This window comes from Thermoascus crustaceus (genome assembly GCF_041956765.1).
Source record: "Thermoascus crustaceus strain CBS 181.67 unplaced genomic scaffold VTN00scaffold_4, whole genome shotgun sequence".
NCBI classification, from domain to species: Eukaryota; Fungi; Ascomycota; class Eurotiomycetes; order Eurotiales; family Thermoascaceae; genus Thermoascus; species Thermoascus crustaceus.
Genome location: NW_027192530.1, coordinates 3,023,640 through 3,044,048, shown reverse-complemented (window position 1 = coordinate 3,044,048; position 20,409 = coordinate 3,023,640). Strand labels below are relative to the sequence as shown.

At 51.5% G+C, this 20,409-nt stretch overlaps 6 protein-coding genes across 6 annotated transcripts; 2 read left to right on the top strand and 4 right to left on the bottom strand.

Annotated features, from left to right (window-relative positions):
- Positions 1–89: 89 nt before the first annotated feature.
- On the bottom strand, positions 90–1,673 carry VTN00DRAFT_7591 (uncharacterized protein; the record flags this gene model as incomplete). The annotated part of the gene is made up of 1 exon (XM_069434351.1): positions 90–1,673. One exon carries the CDS (start codon positions 1,671–1,673, stop codon positions 90–92), a length of 1,584 nt encoding a protein of 527 aa, XP_069287641.1.
- Positions 1,674–3,986: 2,313 nt separating this feature from the next.
- Positions 3,987–5,837, top strand: VTN00DRAFT_7590 (uncharacterized protein; the record flags this gene model as incomplete). The annotated part of the gene is made up of 3 exons (XM_069434350.1): positions 3,987–4,235; positions 4,307–5,421; positions 5,483–5,837. 3 exons carry the CDS (start codon positions 3,987–3,989, stop codon positions 5,835–5,837), a joined length of 1,719 nt encoding a protein of 572 aa, XP_069287640.1.
- Positions 5,838–6,596: 759 nt separating this feature from the next.
- On the bottom strand, positions 6,597–8,417 carry VTN00DRAFT_7589 (uncharacterized protein; the record flags this gene model as incomplete). The annotated part of the gene is made up of 3 exons (XM_069434348.1): positions 6,597–6,856; positions 7,776–8,110; positions 8,209–8,417. 3 exons carry the CDS (start codon positions 8,415–8,417, stop codon positions 6,597–6,599), a joined length of 804 nt encoding a protein of 267 aa, XP_069287639.1.
- An 849-nt stretch (positions 8,418–9,266) lies between these two features.
- On the bottom strand, positions 9,267–9,536 carry VTN00DRAFT_7588 (uncharacterized protein; the record flags this gene model as incomplete). The annotated part of the gene is made up of 1 exon (XM_069434347.1): positions 9,267–9,536. The coding sequence occupies one exon, from the start codon at positions 9,534–9,536 to the stop codon at positions 9,267–9,269; it is 270 nt and encodes an 89-aa protein (XP_069287638.1).
- Positions 9,537–15,699: 6,163 nt separating this feature from the next.
- Positions 15,700–17,038, bottom strand: VTN00DRAFT_7587 (uncharacterized protein; the record flags this gene model as incomplete). Its single annotated transcript, XM_069434346.1, has 4 exons — positions 15,700–15,989; positions 16,047–16,378; positions 16,429–16,828; positions 16,885–17,038. 4 exons carry the CDS (start codon positions 17,036–17,038, stop codon positions 15,700–15,702), a joined length of 1,176 nt encoding a protein of 391 aa, XP_069287637.1.
- A 498-nt stretch (positions 17,039–17,536) lies between these two features.
- Positions 17,537–19,354, top strand: VTN00DRAFT_7586 (uncharacterized protein; the record flags this gene model as incomplete). The annotated part of the gene is made up of 2 exons (XM_069434345.1): positions 17,537–17,787; positions 17,848–19,354. 2 exons carry the CDS (start codon positions 17,537–17,539, stop codon positions 19,352–19,354), a joined length of 1,758 nt encoding a protein of 585 aa, XP_069287636.1.
- Between the last annotated feature and the right edge of the window lie 1,055 nt (positions 19,355–20,409).

Sequence of the window (20,409 nt, the reverse complement as noted above, 5' to 3'; positions counted from 1 at the left end):
CGATCCCCCTCCCCTTTCCTGTCCTCTTTTGTTTTTTTCCCCACCCCGAGATCACCGAAACCCCGAACCCAGTGACCACACAGCCGGGTCTATGAATCGAAGATCGGACCAAAGGCCGCGACGCCCCTTGCCTCGAGATCGTACACCAACTTCTTGGTCAAGATAGGGTTGCTGATCACGCATACGGCCTCGGCATCAAACTCCTTCGCGAGCCGCTGCACCAGCGGCAGCATGTCCACCCGCCCGGTCTGCGTCGTGTCCAGCACGACCGGGTCCGGGTCCATCTGGGCCACGAGGTTCAGCACGTCCTGCCCGTACGTCTTCAGTGGAGACCGCGTCTGCCACACGACGCGCAGCGCCGGCCGGTTTTCGTCCCCGAGGAATGACAGGCAGGGCCCGATCCCGGATCCCGTCGTGACCACCACCACCCGCTTGAACACCCTCATCACGTATGCGAACCCGTAGATCAGAACCCCGCGCTTCCACAGCCGCGTCGGCTGAGTCTTGATACAGTTCGACGTCCAGTCACCCGCCTTGGACACCAGGCACGAGAATGTCTTGCCGTCCGGGTCTGGGAAAGTGGCAAAGCTGTGCCAGTCCCGCAAGGGGTGGTTGGACACCGAGATGCCCTTTCCGAAGCTGGTCGTGGTGTGGTCGAAGTGAAGCCGCACGGCGTGGTTCGACAGGTACTCGGGCTGGACGTTCACCTTCCTCAGCAGGACCCAGGGGTGGATAATGGCGACGATCACGACCAGGAGGAACCAGAAGGCGGGCAGCTCAACGAGATACCGTCCGAGGGGCTTCCCTTCCGCCTTGCTGGCGTCACTGGAGAAGACCAGCAGCAGGGCCCAGAAGAGCGCGATGACAAGCCATCCCGAAAACCGGTGGGTAAGCTCGAAGTAGTCGTGTTTCTTGAAGCGGAACCCCGGGTGTGCCACCACGATGATGCCCAACAGGAGTACCAGAATCACATATGACAGGACGACCACCGCCGTCGAGACAGACCGGACGCCAGGCACGGCAGGGAACCAATATTCCCGAGACATGAGCCCGACGTAGCCCACATACCAGATGAAGGCCGTAACTCCACATCCGCTATGGACTCCACCGTAGTGATAAACCTTGGCTGCTATACGGCGGAGCCGCAGAGGAGCCCATCGCGGGATAGCGCACACGGTCACGAACAGGGTGTTCACCACAAGGGGCTGCCGGGCAAGGCCGCAGGCAAGGAGATTCGCCGCGGCAGCGTTCACTAGCCCGACGAGGGTCCGATCCTTGGTCATGATGACGATGAATATGACCAGGTTGGCGATGAAGACGAATGAGAAGAGCCGGCGGTAGATGTTGAGTAGGAAGTATCGAATTGGAGCCAGTGGGTTCTTCTTCACAGGGACAGGCGTGCCCGCCTCGAGGTCGATGTTCGACGGGGCCAGCCCTGAAGGTTTCGTCTCCACGGCTGTTTTCTCAATCTCGGTCTTCTTGTTGGTTGTCTCATTGTTGTTTGTCTCATGGCTGGTCTCCTCGGTAATCTTTTCATCGATGGTCTTCTCATCGTTGGGGGCACATACGGTGCTGGTCTCGGAGGTGGTGCTGCCAGTTATGGTGGCATCGCTTGCACATGAGGTCGTCCTGTTGTGCTCATGCACAGGAGCGCTTCGGTGCGACTCGGACATTGTGTCGAGATATCTTTATTGCTCTTGGATAGAGCGGAAAACACCAAACGTAGCCGGTCAATGATATAGGGATATAATGAAAAAGAACAAAGTCTAAAAACGAGGAAATATCAATATGGAAGAAGACGACGCTCAAGGCGAAGTCTTGATCTCTCGAGCTCTATATCTTGTCAATAGAAGCGACAACAACAGACGACGCGGACGGAACTCTTCATCGCTTTTAAGTTCTCCTCAAACCGTCCCATCCACTTAGTACCTGAGTACCTGAGTGCCTAAGTTCCTCAGGACGATCCTTCAGGGCCAGAAACAGGATCGCCAGATGACTGGCATAAATTGATACGGCAGGTACGCAGACATCTAGTGAGTGATGGGGATTGGTACTGCATATGACCCCCACTCCGCTTCTTCTCGCATCACATCGCATCACAACAGCCGCGGTTGTATGTACCTACCTAATGGCAATGAATGCCCTAGATGGACGGAGATGACGGCGCGGTCCCGTCGTCGCCACCGGACCCGGACCCTGGAACCATCCTTCAGCGTAGCACTCACTCCGTAGTGCAGTCCGCGGGAAGGGAGGAGCGGAGAATGGCCAGTGATAATCCCGGATGGGGCGCTTTGGGTCTCAGGGTCCTGGAGACCGAGTACACAAAGTCCCCATGTAAGGTGCCTAAATCGATCAGATCGTCAGTCACATACCGGACCCTAGCTAGCCTGACATGACGTGCCGGGTTCGATACTTGATTTACCCGGAAGCATCCGCTGCAGAAAGGACTAAGGAACTAATGAATTCAGGTCCGTGATAGCATCGGCGTGAACAAAACACCGAAGCTAAATGCTGAAGGACCCATCAGGCCATCCAGACCATGTCCAGGGTCCAGGTCTAGATCTAGACTAAACCGGTAAGCAGACCAGGTATACCAGGCAAGGACATGCCACGGACGAATTCGATTCGATTGAACTGGGGCCGAACGGACGAAACAATGCAGCTAGCGTGATGGATTATGGATAGATGATGAATTGGACGGACCACCGGTCCCTGCTGAAGAAAGTGCCATGCCCACCTGCCAGTGCCAACCCGGCCAAGCCGCATTTCTGCAGTTCTCCTTCGTTGTTCCCAAAAAATGGGGCATGGATCAGTAGTCGGTGATGTGCCATCCCGATCCATCGCAGCGTGCTAGCACCACCGGTTTTGTTCATCTATGACAGCCGACTATCTCCCGGGGAACAATTCCCGGAGGAGGAAGCCCGAGGGAGTGGGTTCCATCGCCTGAGGCTGGGGCAGGACAATGACGATAACATATTCCGTTTCTGGTAAAAGGCCAGCGACCGTTGGGCATGTAGACAGGAAATAGGACAGTGCTTAGTTAATCGATCTTGTCGCGTCCCACTCGACAGCCGCACTCGATCGATTAGGTAGTGGTCGAAGCGGTGGCACAGTTTGACATGGCCGTAAACGATGAAGTCGATCCGATCCGATCTTCCCCGCCTGGATCCACATCTGGTCTGTGCTGTGGCTGTTTCTGGTAGTTTGTTGCTCACCGACTAGGTTAATTAGTGAAGTTAAAGTACAATCCCAAAAAAGAGAATGGTAAGAAGAAATGGGGAAGCGGAGATGGAGCGAAAAAAGAAGAATGGCAGAGCCAAGGCTAGCCACATCTACACGAGGAAGTCAGGTCGTACCCAACGTAGATGCTACTATCAAGATGCGGACACCGACGCAAGGGATCATCTCAGCATGAGTCTGCAGCAACCCAATTGCACGATGTTTTCGGCCCCATGGGTCATGTCGTGTTGAGCTGTGTACAGACAGCGTCTTGTCCTGTATCTGCATGCATGCATTTTAGCTTCTACCAGGGCTCGCTGGCTGGCCAGTGCAGGCGGGTGCACGCTCAGCTGGCCGTGCAGTCGATCTGTACGCTAGCATCGAGGATCCCTACCGCACCGATGGAGCGGCGAGTCCACCGGCTTTCTGTTTTCTCATTGGAGAAACACGCAGACCTGCAGCACAGCGGCCGAAGTATGACTCGAGTGCAGCTGGCAGGTAGAGAGCTGTGGTTAAGCTTTGCTGCGATTTGAAATCGTGACGGCTGCGATTCCAAATATCAAGGGTCATGATTCCAAATTATAAAACGGGTACCAACCCGTCCTTTGCACCACAGCAAAGAAGGATTGTAAGTCGTGCAAGATATAAAGTCCCAGCCTGGAACCATGGCCAAGTCGATTGCTGCGCGCAACTTTTGGGATCAAGTCCGCCTGAAGGTGTTAAGGTTTCTGCGCCTGAACCTGCGTTTACTGAAGCTTGTCGCCAACATGGGACTCCCCTCCCCTTCGGTCTCTGCGTATCCCACCCCGGGCAGCGTGTACACCGACCTGCTCACCTTCGCCTTCAATGGTCCTGTCCGATACGACAAAGGACGGCCCATCTTCATCGACGCCGAGAACCCAGAGCGCGCGTTGACCGCGGGCCGCCTGAGGGCGCTGGTACGAGCGCTCATCGCGGGATTGAGAGCTGCTGGAGTGCAAAAGGGCGACTGTGTCGTCGTCCACCTGGGTAACAATGTATGTGCTTTGCCATCATGTACAGTACTTGACGTGCACACAAAGAATAGACGCACTGACTAAGCGGACAGGTTGTATACTCTGCGCTGTTCTACGGCATCGTTGGCTCAGGCGGTGTCTATATGGGCGTCAACCCCGGCAGCCAGCCGCATGAACTGGACCATATTTTCCAACTGGCAGAGCCCAAGTTGATCATCACATCTGGGGACTCCTTGCCAACCGTCGCCAAGGTCGCCGAAGCCCGGGGAATCTCTCCGAGCCAGATCCGCGTCTTTGATGACCTTGCCGTTGCTTGTCTAGACCGCTATCTCGTCTCCAGCCCTTTCAGTTATGCAGCTGAAAGCGCGGCACTCCCCCAGAGGGGGTCTTTTTTGAGCTTCGCCGAACTTCTGCACCATGGTGAGCGCGACTGGATCAGGTTCAACGACGAACAAACGGCAAAGGCGACGCCGGCGGCGCTGTTCACCACCAGTGGAACAGGCGGTCTTCCCAAAGCAGCGGTTATCTCCCACTACGCCATGGTCTCACAGCACCTGAGCATCCAGTACGACGTGCCCTACGAGGTGACCAGGTTGATCTCGCTGCCCATGTTCCACCTCTTTGGCGCTCTGTGGAGCCACATCTTCCCCATTCGGTACGGGCAGCCCCTCTACGTGATGCCCCGGTTCCATCTCGAGCAATTCGTGACCGCCATCCACCGCTACCGGATCACCGAGACGTACATGGTCCCCGCGATGGTCCAGGCCGTTAATCGCTGCTCGCTGCCTCTCGAGCACCTCCTGGTATCGCTTCGATACATAGGCATCGCCGGGGCAGCGATCGACGCTGTATCGATGCGAAGATGCCAAGAGAGGCTCCACCGCGACGCGAACATCTCCCAGCTATGGGGAATGACTGAAGTCGGTGTGGCGTTCCAGATGCGCTACGGCGAACACGACGCGGCCAGTGTTGGACGCCGAACGCCAGGATATGAGGTGAAGCTCCTCGACGGCTACGGCAACGAGATACATGTCGAAAATGAGCCAGGCGAGCTTTATGTGCGCGGTCCTGGTGTGCTGACCGGTTACCGGAAGGGACCTGAAGCCAAGGACCAGGATGGCTGGGTTCGGACGGGCGACATCATGTCTGTCCGGGATGGTAAATACTATCTGGTTGGACGCGCGAAGGAGCTCATCAAAGTTCGAGGGTAAGCAGTGTTTTCTCCCGCGCCCAGTTGCATGCGGTCACATTCTAACAGTGCGTTCTAGATGGCAAGTGGCACCCGCTGAGATTGAAGCGGTGCTCCTGCAGCATCCCGGGATCGCGGCCGTTGCGGTCATTGGAGTGACGCAAGAAGACGGTATCACTGAAGTTCCCAGAGCCTTTGTTGTGCGCAATATGGGGCTTGCGGGACGCAGATTGACCGCCGACGAAGTTTATATGTTCGCGCGCAAGCGACTCGCGAGTTACAAGGCGCTTGACGGTGGAGTCATCTTCGTGGAGGACATCCCGCTAACCGCGAGCGGTAAGATCCAGCGGTACAAGCTGACGCAGATGAATTCCTACCGGGACATCATGACGTCCCTGCTGTCGCGCTGCCAAACCCCGCAGGTGTGCAACTAATGCGGTTCTTCGTTCAGAATGTCTTTTATGAAGTCACGGCGACATGGCAATGATTGTTTGGGTACAGTACGGGAACAACGGAGCATATACTTCGAGTTTGGGCGTTTAAACTGTCGGGCCGACGCGAGTTCCGTCTCCTCAGCACTGATGATTTTTATCGTTTTCATTTTGTTATGGTTGTTATTGCCGTTACAGATCATGTCACATTGGGAAGATGCTATCACGTTCAGCGTTTTTGTTTGCGTTTTTTGTCGACTGTCGCTAATTTCCGTTTTCGAGCACTCATGTGCGGCGTTTTTTTTTCCCTGTTTTCGGAGTCGTGGAAGCTATCAGACTGTTATTTTTTTTTCCGAGGAAGCAATCAGCCTTTGGCCTAACCTGACCGACGTGTATGTTATTGACAAATTTTGTTCGGCACGTAGCGCCGATTGACGATAGCTGACGACAAGATGGAGGCTCTTATTTGTTCTGAGAGATTTCAATAATTTTGCATTAGCAGAGCTTAGCACATGCTCTGTCCCGTATGCTTCGGCCCGGGCGATTCGGCGCTGGGCCTGTTAGCCCTCGACTTTCGGTGGCGGTGCGGTGAGAGCTTGAACGACAACCGCTGTTCATGCAAGGAGATCCCAAAGGGGCCAATGGCAGTGCAGATCGGGTCTTCAGCTGGCAGCAAAGCCTGCAATCAGAAGTCAGGACCGTGCTCTGAAATTTGGGAACTTTTCTAGCAGAAGATATCTTCAGCAGAACCGCCCCCACCGGTCACCTGCAGGGTTTCTCCGTCGATCCGGACCGCCTGCTGCTCAGAGCCGCCAGATTGGGACATCTTGGGGTCTTGACGAGTTCGTCCCGAGCGTTGGTGACTGCTTGTCCCTGAGGCTCGCCGTGACGCTGGGCCTGGTGGGGTACAGCAGAGCTGCCGGTAGATACCCAAGCGCGATGATGCCGAAACATGCGGTCAGTGCGGTCGTCTATCTCAACCCCAACGATGACCTGTCTGAAAACGTGTTCATCGATGTCCCCTGTAGATTCGCGGTCAGACGGACGTGTTCTTCTTTCTCTTGAAGACAAGTATTAGATGAGACTCAGGAAGATCTTCTGCAGTGTGACGGGCACGAGGTCGTGGACTCGCAACGCTCGCAGAGCCCGCCTTCCTCGCCGCCCGATTCTGCCCGTTAACAGCGACCCCCTGCTACAAATGTCATTTGTTACTCCTATTACTTGGATCGGATCCCAGTAGAATGGAAATACAGGACGAATGTTCGTTTTCAATTGACGACGGCCCTGGAGATCATACTCCCTTTGTCCCGGACGTGGCCGAAAAGCTCACGTTTACTACATACTTCTGCAAGGTACATGTACTATGCGACCTGGCACCTAGGATAGGTACATCCTACTCTACCCTGCTTTGCTAAATTTTCGTTCCAGTATCAGGGATCCCCTTGCCAGGGAATGTCTTTTGTTGCTTTTGTGAGACGTCTTTAATCAAGTTCTGTTACCTGTCATATTGTTTAATACCGTTCAGATAGCTTCAAGACAACATGGGTATAAAATAAGCATCTGGCAAAGCTGCAAGGCATGGAGCTCTTGGTGAGAAAACTTTTGATAAAGGAATGTAGACTATGACTACAAGGCCTGCTGAAATGATTCATTCCATCACCCATAGTAATCTATAGCAGAGAGTATCCAGGCCCTCAAGTATTGCCAGCAATTGTTCCATCAGACCATAAAATATATATCAGTATAGACCATAATATTTGATGGGACCTTATCAAGGTCAAGCAGCATTCGGTCAACACCGAAAGATCTCCCTTCTCTGCAGTGATCATCCTTCCAAAAACAAGTCTCTGACGGACAGGGTCCACATTCACAGCCTGCCCTGACATTAGCTCTCAAGTAATCGACTTCATTTTTCCACCTTCAGGCGTTCTTCCCTCTCACTCTCGATCTGGGCCCGGAGTTTATCGGCCTCGCGTTCGGCCTCCACGCGGCGCTGATATTCCGAGTAGAGCTTTTCCTCAAGGGCCCACTGCTGCTCCCCTGCCTGGAAGACTTCGATCCGTGCGGCAATATGTGCCTGGATGAGCTCGCTTTGTGCCTTGAGGAGCTGATCTTCCGTCTTGGAGAGGTCGTCTTCTGTCTTAAAACGCCGCTTCGTTTCGCTGTCTAGCCGTTTATTGAGGTACTCGTTGCGTTTTATAAGAGAGTCGAATGTCTCTATAATAATATCGTAGAATTGTCGCGAGATACGGACTGCTGGGTGCGTAAAAGTCTTGCTACTCATCAGATTAGTAGTTGAAGCATTAGGTGTTGGGATGCTCAGTAAGCGAGGTATTGTTAAATTGTAGTATTAGGACTCGAGGATGAAGCCTACCATATCCATTCACCTACAGCGCATCTTCTCTTCTTCTTCTTGTCGTCTTGCTTCGAAGTCCCCTGTTCAGCATCCCAGAAACTTTTTGACTTCAAGGCCCGGGAATAAGCCTCCTTGAGTTCACTATTGTCATAGTCCCAGTCACAAGATCGTAATAGCAAGTCCAAAGAAGAATCATAGGAAGGAGGCTTCTCGTTCTCGTAGTTCATTGTGATCTCCGAGGACATAGGGCAGGCGAGCTATACCGACTCGATGCACGACTGTTTATCTCTTCTGAAGATATACTTTCTATATGTTAGGACTTTGTCGCTATCAACTCCATCAATTGTTGCTAAGGGTCAGGAAAATTAAGAAATAGTATGCGATGATCTCAGAAACCGTCATCGACCAGCACATCACTCAGAGTAGGTACCCAGGTATAGTTTTCATGGTACCGAACACTAACAGACGTAAGATGTCGCAATAGATTTTCTACTACTATTACTGTACTTGAGAGTGCTGGTGGCCTCCTAGGTATTCTATATAAAGCTTTCCATTGGCAAAACCACAACCAATCTTTGAGACCGAATACACCAGATTCAGAGAGGACAGACAATTGTGAGCGAAGAAATCATCAGATGCAGCCGATTGCCCTCCATGTAGAGCACGCAATCTCCCGGGATGTCGTTGGCAGAAATCGAGATATCCCTCTCAATCGGCGTCGCAGGGTTTCGGAGGAAGACATGACGGAAAGGTAAGATCAGAGGGGCACCGTGAACGTCAATATCATACTGCTGCTCCTGCTGCTGCTGTAGTTGCGGTAGTTGAAGTATGGCAGTCGCTCGTTATAGACGAGTCGGTGTTATGCGTGCCCCACCTGCAGGGGTGCTTCTCGTTTGGTATGCAAACTGCTGGAGCCTGTTGGCCCATATTTCGAACGTAAGCACTGGGCGGCGCTGGTTGATGTCGATGAGAACGACAAGCTTGACATCTCCGTTGGAATTCGATAGCCACCAATGTGCGGTCATGGTGAGATGGGCTGACGACCCAGTTCGCGCTACCTCAACGACCAGAGATGGCTATTGTCTGGTGCGTCCTGGAGGGAGAGTGACTGGTATCCAAGACGCATCCGGCTCCTTTCCCGCCTGGTTTCCCTGCACTCTCCCACTGCCATTCTTGTCCAGCTGGCCGGCTAGCTGCATTCGCTGTGTCTCGTCTCTGATGATATCGGCCAGGGTCAGGGCAGCTCTCTTGTGGAACGTGTCAATGAGTTTGACAATCACTCGTCCGAGCTCCTGAAGGAACGTGAACGGTCTTGCACCTCCTTTTAATTTGGCAAGTTGTTCCATTGCGGGGAGCGACACGCGAGAGAAGACAATAAACTCATTGCTTCTCTTTCCTTCTCTCAGATCGTTTGTGAGGCAGCGAATGGCCCTCTTGGTCTCGTTCACTGAGGTGAAGAGACGGTCTTCAGTCGACGGCGGCAGACTGTCTAGCAGGTCTTTCGCGGTTATCTGCACTTGCTACGGGTTCTCTAAAGATGGAGAATTTGACTCGGCATTCGATCTGAATGCGACGCATCCATGTGCGCCTCCAGATGACATAGTGACGCTCTGTTCCAAGTTGTAGCAGGAGCAAAGTGTCTGGTGTGGAAATGGTAGTTGTAAGGAGTCAGAGATCAGAGATCGAGGAGGCCCTCAAGCAAGCGAGGTATCTGTCGAGGATTACCTAAACTGACGGGATGTTAGAAAAAGAATTATATTTTATGTGGTATATTTTATGTGGTATGCTGGAGACCTCCAGTTACAACTAGGCAGCAAGATCTACCTAGGTACAATCCAGGAAATGTCGACAGTCATATCGTTTCCGCAGCGAGCTGTCAATCGCCCCAGATAGGAAAAGTGAACACGGACTTTACAATTTTACTGCTTATGCAAAGGAAACCAGCACAGCCTATGAACCGTGAGGAAAGAGCTCTCGAACGAGTTTAGATACAACACTGACGCCAGGAAGGCGTCATCCGCATCCATCTCCCACAGTACTAGAGACCCAGCAAGTACTCCCATATTGCTGCAGCATATTCTTCTGCCGACTCGAAAAGCTTGTCTTACAGGCTCAATATTATAGATCTCTGTAGGCATGTCGGATTCAGGCTCAAGATTAACCTAGCACTTGAAAGTTATCTCTTGAAGCCTGATAATTCCCGTATTCTCGTCTTCCTGTTGTGGCCCATCATTGAAGAGGAGAACAAGAAAGAGAGAGAGGAGAGAGCGCACTTTCCAGTGTATTTCAAGGCATTAAGTTCCATCATTGTGGTAGATTAAGATCTCTATGATGCGCGAAGCTTCCATGCAATGTGCTTCAGTTTTGATAAATTTGTCGGAAGTAAACGTTCTGATCTATATATGCACTGACTGCAAAAGGTAAAGTAAAATGTGAGCCACAGGTATATTGCATCCATCGCAAAACGTGGACCTCGCTTCCTAGAATAGCCAAAAAAACAAGACTTGGTGACAGAATATTGATGTCCGTTTCGCCCAAGACATGATCTGTTTGGCAATTTCTTACAATTTCGACTTGCTGGGCTTTAGAATTTTGAATGAAAGTCCTCCGGCCCGACCAGGTTGCGTACGAAGTCAGGATGAGCATGCATGAAGTCTTTGCATCAGTAGGGTCCAGGATCCAGAGCAGATCCTTGAGCTTCCGCCCCAAAACAAACATAGAACGATAAATTATATAGATCTCGCGAAAGTTTTCATTGTAATAAAAATAATAAATACTTTCTTGAGAGCATTATCTGGAAAAGGAGACAACCATCGTGCCTAAAAATCATGTATAGGAGAACTTCTGAGGTCTCAGACACCCATTAATACCCTGCTACTATTTCACAAAATGCTGATGTCTTAATAGGACCATGTAGGATATAAAGTAAATATGTATCTTCTCGGATAATCCACTATTTAGTGACGAAACATGTAGCAGTTGGTTGCTTTCATTATCATCGTTTAGTTCCTACCGGCTTGCAACATTAGCGAAGCGATTTGCAGGTGTATTTCCCAGTTGAAGCAGGATTAGAATCCCATTCGCATGCCAAATAAATAATTGAATTTTGCGTTTAGAGTGCTGTTATTGTAAATATGATTACGAAAGAGTCATATCTATGAGAGGGTTATCCTCAACATGTAAGGAAAAGGGGGCGATTGAACACCAACAGGCACGACCAGACTCGTCACGACGAACTTTTCAACCAGACTCGATAGGCGTCGTTGCATTCTGTCAGAGCATCTGTTGATTCGATGGTCCTCCCTTGCGATTCGACCTCTTCTCCGTCTAGGTATGCCTGTCGGTTGAAGCTACCGCCTGGTGAAAAGACTAGTTAGCGCACGTCCCATAACCATAGGTTATCTCTTAGCTCTGCTTACGTACTTGGCCATTCAAACGGCAGAGAATTCTTATATACCGTTAGCTTTCGTCGTCATTATCGTTTTCGAAATCATCTCCTGAAGCTCCAACCAACGCCGCAACTCGATGTAGGAACCATTGCATTTCTAGTAGAGCAAAGCTTGGAAGTGGGTGAGTCATTGGGTCATCAGTCTCAATGCGAATGATTCAGACCATATCTCAAGGGCGGGAAAGAGGATTATATTGAGAGTAAACTTTGCGCGCGCGCTCAAGGGTTCAAGGACAACGATGTGAAAACTAGCACCCAGTTAGTATACCCGCGAGAAATCAGTCTGAAAGCTATTCCAGCCTAGTTATATATGCTATGCTTACCGGTATGTAGTAGCAGCCAGCCCGGTTACACTATCAGCAGGAAAGATTGTCAAAGTAATGCCAGGAACTAGGCTAATTATAGGCCTCTATTTGTAGAGAAATCTCATGTTTCCAGCTCCAGACACAACATATACAGGGAAATGGATGATCTTCATGGAACTACATTGCTATTTCGAGGAAGTAGCTGCCGGATTTTGGTGCCCTCTCAGAAAAGATGGACTATATTGTCCATTAATTCCTGCAGGTTGGTCAGTTCCGCAATATGGTGACCATCAGATTCCTAGCTTGTAGAACTGTTCGAAATTATATACTAATCGAATGCTGTGTGACCCTTGCGAACCATTCGACAGGACGTTTTTCGGAATTGCTAAGGATTGCTTCATCATCCGAAGAGTTTGAGAGGTTTTAATGCGAATATTCCCTGCCCCAGTATGCATGATCATCGGAAAGAAATATCAGATTCGAAGAACTTCTATGTCTATATTTCCGAATAAGACGTAAAGTTGGAAAATGGAAGTAAATTTACGATTTGAGATTGGCCATCCAAAATTTGGATGTACTGTGTGTTTTCCTTCTTTTCCAAGCTGCTCTCCTCGTAGAAGTAATATATTTCGCGAGGAGATAGAGACTGGCGTGTCATAGCCTCTGTCGCCTCCGTAACATCGCGGCTTTCGTCGCCGGAGGCACGAACCTCACCACGGCCAGAAACCAAGACCATTGTCGTGGTCAAGTGCAAGGGTAGAACTCCGGTCAGTACCGCTTCCAATCATGCAGTGGTTGACAAAGTGCTGATTCCTCTAGCTGGTCCTGTATCTGATACAAGGACGAGGGACATGGGGCGTATTGGTATTATGCTGGAGGAGGGTAGACGGCTCGCCGTTGGAGTCGTGCAGCTAAAGAGTCATCAAGGAACGATGAATATGTGCAGCAGTTTTTAACTTCAGACGCTGAACTTGGCTCTTCTTCTCTTCCGCTGCCCTATCTCGCTCAGAGCCTATATGTTGCACAAAAAAATTTTCGAAATATGGTCTGAAGAGGTTATAGCGGAACCACTTTAGTGAACTCCGATTTATCTACTCTTCAGCCCGTTGCGCCGATACTGATGACTTCGTTTTGGTTTGAAGGGCAGGCAATGCCGCTGTTGCCCCTGCTGTTACTTTCTGCTGCAAAAATGACAATGCCGAGCTTTTAAGCGGAAAGAATGTTGGATCTGTGTGTTAAAACGGAGAAAATACATCCATCGTGCTTTTTTCTTCCAACTCTAGATTTAACGATTGATCAATTCCTTTATACTCTGCTGAAGTGTGCAGTATTCGTTGCTGGGAATGGAGCGCTAACCAAGCGAGAGAAAGGAACGAAACGTAGAAACGAAACGTAGTTATGTATCTAATAAAGAAAAATACGTCAGATAGCTTTGAACTGCCTGACAGGATCGACAAGTTGCTTCCGGATCTTGTCTGCATGTGTAAATACTCGAATTTAAGTTAAATGGCGGGGATAATGATGCTTGTGAAAAAGGAGAAAGAGGAAACATAAGAGAACAGCACCCGCTCTCCAGTATATTTAAGGATTTAGAAGGTTCTGTGTTGCTAACATTTCGATATATCAATATTGATAGATCGGTGTCATTGGATTAGATGGTGGTCCTACCAATGATGGGACATTGTTCTCATCATGGTAAAGGCATACATTGTTCAAAGAGTTAAGAAGCTCTATGTGGTCATCCATGATAGCTCTTTTCAACTTTCCTGAAAATGACTAATGCCATTAAAAAGGTTGAATGTGAGAGTATGAGCAAAGCAAGGATATTAGAAGAATCTGGGAAGTTGTCAATTATGATTCATGTGCAAGTACCACAGCTTTATACATATACAGAAGAGGAGGTCTGCAATTGACATTTAGCTCCATATCACAGCTGGTCACCGTGTCTAGTTATAAAATGCAATTTTGAGTAAAGAATTCTCAGATTGCCGTCTCCAGATGGGTAGGTATTCTCGGGATCTTTGTACAGAGAAGCGAAGGAAAACGACTCCAGAGACAATACTAAATCATCCATGCTCGCTGTGACGTTAAGTCGCAGCCAGGCGTCTGTGGACTGAGTTTTTAATTCTCGCTCAGTTCGAATGCAGACGGGTAATGCTAATGTCCCCATGGCTGAGCCGTGTATAGGCGCCTCCGTGGGTGTACTTGATAATAGAGTAGGAAATAAGGCGATATTTATACCCCGGTCTTAGCGCAGTGGAGACCAGTAATAGACAACAGGAGCACACGAGTTGCTGGCTATGCAGATGGATAGGAAGGGTATCTGGTCATTGTCATCCATAATCCATCCTATCATCTCTGCAACTCTACCACTATCTCTGAATTGAGATAACCGACAGTGTATGCGTCAAATTGAAATATCAAAGGCATCAAAAAAGCTATCGGTGTTCTGGTTCAGGAGAAGCCCATTTTCGACAGAATACAGCTTGTTGTCTTTTTTTTTTACCGATTCTCCAAGTTGGGGTGGTATTGGTGGTCCATGCCGTGTGATTGTTCTGTTCCCATTTATCTGCCTTGCCATGGAACCTGGATATATGAACTTAACGGGATCGAGAAAACAGGCCCGGCTATCGTCAGACTGATAAGTTCCATATTTGGTTGGCTGATTGGAACTCAACAGCTTTCGAAAAATAGGTACAAAAAACAATTCTCAGGATTCACCTCCCGAGATACTAACGCCCATATACGGCTCAAGCGCTTGCGGCCCATATCATACACGAAGTCCCGTTGATTGAAAAGACGGCTGCATGGCAGGCTTTGGTGCCCCGGAAAAGATATTATATCAAAGATATATCGTATCGTCGAATAGTAAGTAATAATAATAATAATCTCAATCTCAAGAATACCCCCATCTCGTCCCGTCCTGTTCACGATAGTGTGGTTCGTGGTTTGGGGGTGGACCCTGGAGGGCAAATGTGATTCTCTGAATCTGGACTCGGGTAGGTACGAGATAAATTGAATTCTTTATGCTAGGTAACGAGATAGCAGGCTTACAATAGCTACTTATATAGCGCAGATAAAAAAATATGAAGAATTGCCGATCCGATCCGATCAGAGATATTCATTTAGTATGGTTCTGGTTCGTTGTTGGTCTGTTCGTACGAGATGTATATGAGGGAGAAAGAGAATGAATGAAAGAGAGAGAAAGGTTCTGTGCTCTCAAAAGAGAGCGGGGGATGTTAAACGTTCGTGGTGAATAAATAGGGACTGAGTACCTATCTATCTACCTACCTGTTCTACGAGTGAAGAGCGATGGATGTCTATCTTCGCAGTTAATAACCCCGCGGGAAGTGACATTCCTTCTGCTATTAACTGCTGGGAAATGGCTATGACTCATTCATTTCATACTACGAAAGCAGGCAAAGAGACTATAGACTCGGACATCAACGAGATTTCGCATGAAACATCGTGAGCTATACTTATACTACTTTGATAACATAGATAGTAAAGGCGTCAAATCATCTCTAGACTAGAATCGGTATATCGATCGGCCCTCGACTGCTGGCCTGCCATAACAGCCAGCGAGCGGTACAGTGGCTGAAGCTGAAGCACGAATGAATCAGAAGCATTCCCGAACGCCCGCACCGATGCACACAAATTACATCTTTTTCCCTCGTAGACAGACACAGACATATAAGTACGTAACGTAACCAAGCCATATTCCATATTCATCCAGCACGATCCCGGTCGTATATGCTACAGGAAATACTCGCTGCGGCCCGGCCGCGACGTCGGGAGGTGGCGCTGGTCGTCGGCGACAGCGCTGAACATCTTGAACGTCGGCTTGAGGTCCTCGCGGATCTCGCAGACCGACGCCAGGTTGCCGCACCGGTAGCAGTAGTTCGGGGCGCTCCAGACCGTGACGACGTTCTTGTTCTTGAAGTGGTACTTGTAGCCCTCGTTGACGAGCTGGTGCGCGCGGGCGATGAGCGTCAGGTCGTTGACGTGGCAGAACTCCTCTGCGACTTTGTAGCCGAAGAGCCAGCCTAGCGGTCGTTAGCGTATGATATTATACTTGTCCATGTGCGGAAATGAATGCATACCAGCTCCTCTCGGGCTGACAGCCCAGGTCTCCACGTCCTCCGGATCCGACCATACCAGATCGCAGAAAGAGCCCTCATGCGGGATCTCCTGCGCGCGCGCAATCACGCGCACCTGGTCCAGCGTTCTGATCTCGGGACTCAAGCCGCCGTGCACGCACAGCACCTTGCCGTCGATGACGGCCCCCAGGGTCATGAAGTCGAAGACCTGGCAGCAGGCCTTCCAGACGGAGGCGTTGCCGTACTTCTGGAAGCACTCCTCGTAGAATCCGTATACCTGAGTGATCTGGCGCGACTCGTGGTTTCCGCGAACCAGCGTTATACGGTCTGGGTATCTGCAGAAAGTCAGCATGTCTACTCCGCGACTCAGGCGCCAAATACTGACTTTGCCTTCAAACAGAGCAACAGGGTCAATGTCTCCAGGCTGAAATACCCTCTGTCGACGTAATCGCCGAGAAACACAAAGTTCCCGCTGGGCAGCGTATCTCGCGACGAGGCGCTCTCCGATCGCGACCTCTGTCCGCTGTCTGACCCCGTGTCATCGTCTGCGCCATCGCCAGCCACGCCCGGATTTCTGATCTTCTTCCGGAGCTTCGGGTTCGTGATCGTTGTCGGCGGCTCGATGTCGTCGGAGGTGATGACGGTGGGGTTCGTGCTGGGGGTCTCGACGCTGGGCTCGTTGGGCATCCCTCCCGCGACACGGAAGAGCTCGAGGAGGTCGTAGAACTGGCCGTGGATGTCGCCGCATATCGTGACCGGCGTCGAGACGGGCAGGATATTGGGCTCTATGCGATCCAGATCAGCTGCGATGACATCGTGTGGGAGAGGCAGGAATAGCAACCTTCCATCATGTACTCCTTGACCATCTCGCAGAGCTGCTTCATGTGCTGCTCTGACAGGTACTTGCAGTCCTTGGCTGCCTCCAGCCACTCATCGGGACCTGCATTTCGCTTCAGCTTGGCCGGTCCCGGCTGGGGCACCGTCCTCTCTGCCATCCCGAGGCTCGATGCGTCGCGACAGGGTGGGATGGATTATAGGTATCAGTGGGATTGGCCGGATCAGGCGATCCGCTAGAGAAAATAGGGCGGCGACACGAAAACAAATAACACAGAGGATGATTAGAAGAGGACAGATCCCGTACGCAAACCCAGGCTGTCGAGGCAATGCCCGGGCAGACGATGAAGAAGCTCCCCGCAGGGCGTGGAGGCGCGAGTTGGAGTCGGGGCGTTCTTGGCCGCCCTCGTGCTCCGTACTTCACGCCGCCGCGACCCCGGATCCTGTCTAGACCTTTTGTCTATACATCTGCGTCAGGCTTCTTCATAAAGACCCTGCGACAGAGTCCGATTGACAGGTATCTTCGACTGATCCCGACGTCGCCCGGCCTGTGGCGACTGCGCACCTGATCGATCAGTCGATACACCCTTTGTTCCCCGCTCTCCATCTATCCTGTATGATATCTGACTACATCCCACCATAAAGGCATCAAATCAACCATGACACAGGTCTCTGTGGCCAAGCCCTCAGCGGGCGTTCTGCCCATCTCTGCTTCAGCAACCCAGAAGAGCGCCCCGCCGCCAGCCAAGAGCACTGCGAAGCCCGCCACCCCGCGGCTCAAGCTGGTCGTGCGACGGCTGCCTCCGGGCTTGACGCAGGCCGAGTTTGAGAACGCCCTGGGTGAGGAGTGGAAAGTCGGCGCTGGGAAGGTTGACTGGTTTCAGTATAAACCTGGAAAGGTTTCCAAAGAGTGAGTGATTCCCTGTTGTGCCAGAGGGGAGAAAGAGTACTGACGATCTACAACTACAAGCCCTGCGAAGCCCTCGCGACCGTCGCGCGCGTATCTTCATCTAGTCTCGGAAAGCCACATTGCTCCTCTATCTGACAGGATCCGTCAGACCTCGTTCCTCGATGCCCGCAACACCGCAAACGACCCGGTGCTGCTTGGTCCGCCTTCCCTGGAGTTTGCCCCCTATGCCAGGATCCCCGGGAGCCGCGTGAGAAAGGACGGCCGCCAGGGAACCATCGATCAGGACCAGGAGTTTATCGACTTCCTGCAGAGCCTTACGAACCTCGACCCCAAGCCGGCTCCGCTCGAGACGGCACCCGAGAGTGAGAAGAAGGAAGAGGTCGTGACGACCACGCCGCTGGTCCAGTACATCAAGGAGAAGAAGGCCAACAAGGCCAAGGAGAGTGCGGCTCCCGCGAAGTCCTCCAAGCACGGCAAGTCGGAGAAGGAGAGCAAGCCGGAGAAGGTGCAGGCGAAGAAGTTACTGCAGAGGCCGGACAAGGAGAAAGATAGAGAGAAGGAGAAGGATCAATCTGCTGCTACAGAGAAAGCTACGGAGAAGGAAAAGAAGGCCAAGGCTGAGAAGGCGACCAAGGAGGCTGTGAAAGCTGCAAACAAGCAGTCCGCCAGTGCGGCTGCCAAAGCGTCGAAGGCCGCTTCTCCCGCGCCGGCTCCGAAGGAGGCTCCCAAAGAGCCGTTGAAAGATACCGCCAAGGATACTCCTAGGGAGAAAAAGACACCATCGCCCGCGCGTGAGCGCAGGAGAGAGCGCGGGGACATCAGCGCTGCAGCCAAGATCCTCCAGCGTGACCTGGGTCTGGTCCCGTCCGGTGGACGTCGACGATCCAAGGCAGCCTCTACATCTACGGACAACGAAGCAACCAAGGCTGAGGGAGCTCAGGAGGCTGTTCCCCCTCCTCCAAGCAAACCGTCACCCACAGCCAAACCAGCAAAGGAAACGGCAGCCGCTCAGAAGAACCCGAACGCGAAGACCAGCGGTCCCCAGCCCGCCGAATCAGCAGCGAAACCCGAGAGCGCCGCCCCGCCCACCGCCCCTACCAGCGCGAAACCGCCCAAGCCCGCGAAACAGAAGCAGAGCCAGAGTCAGCCGACGACCTCGACGGCGACGCAGGCGTTCCTGAAACACGCGAACCCGTCGCAGGGCGTGACGGAGGCCGCGCTGGAAGCGGCGTTCTCGCCGTTCGGCAAGATGGTGAAGGTCGAGATCGACAAGAAGAAGGGGTTCGGGTATGTCGACTTTGCGGACGCGGAGAGCCTGCAGCGGGCGATCGCGGCGAGCCCGGTGCAGGTCGCGCAGAGCCAGGTGGTGGTGCTGGAGCGGAAGATGAACCCGGGGGCGGAGAAGTCAAGAGGTAAGGGGCGGAGTGAGCAGCCGTCGTCGTCGTCGCCGTCCGGACGCGGTGGGAAGTCGGGCGGCGGACAGGGCGGAGGATCGCATGGCGGACGCGGTCGCGGGTCGAAGAAGGGCGCGAAGGGAGGACCGGGAGAGAAAGCGGAGGCGAAGTAACGATGTATTATTCTGAAAGTTTCTAGTAATGATACCCATAATCCGTCTTCAAGTACGTTCTGGCAAACATACTGGGCGCAAACTTAGCCTGCACGCGCGACGAACGCACAAAACGCGTAGAAATCTCGACCGCGAAATCCCTAGCAAGCTACCTAGCAATGCAAGGCTACTGGCGAAGCTCTACAGAACAGGACCTGGAAAGACAAAAAAAGATTCTGATAAAAATTTTTCCATTTTCTTTCTATCTCTATCTAGAGAAGCGACTACTACACCCCAACTATAGTCTCAAGCACACAGAACACGATCTCCAAAATATCAAAATATCAAAAAACCTTTCAGACCTCCTCGACACCCACCATGTCCGACCGACCGAAGTCAAGACGCCGAGACAAGGTCAAGATCATCACCACTCCCTAGACACGCGCCAGCCACCGGTCACAATCTCACCTTGCGGCAAGTCGTAACACGATGAACCAGCACGGTCGAGGCGGGAGTAAATAGCAAAAAGCAGCTTCACTTTAGGGCATCGAGGACCTCGGGGTCATCAGCAAGGTTGGAGATTCTGTGGCTGGTTTGGAAAACCAGTTGGGATGCGTCTACTATAGAATTGATTCTTTGAAGTAGAGTCGCTTGATTTTCGAAAGAGGGGACGGGGTCGAGGAGGTATTTATGTCGTTGGAAGGACGCTAGCGATGGCGCTAGTGGAAGCGAGGCAAGGGCGGTGTTTGCGACGTTTGTTTGTGCGGGCCGGTCTGGGCGATGCTGATTCGGTGAGGCTGGTGGGGAAAAAGACGCTTTTGCTCACCGGTGAAGATGGGTTTTTTTTTTCGGGTTGGTTCTGTGGGTTTCGGTTGGGATTTTGTTAGTCGATCTATATCCATCCTGATGCTGTATTTTCTATCCTATGTCCTCGAGAATCGATCAATTGCTATCAACAGTAGTGATAATCTATACAGTATAGCTGTTATTCACTACTATCAGCCAGGTAATGACCATGCATACCGCCGTATAGATCGCCATCCCATTCACATTCACAGGCAAAAAATCTGCCAGGT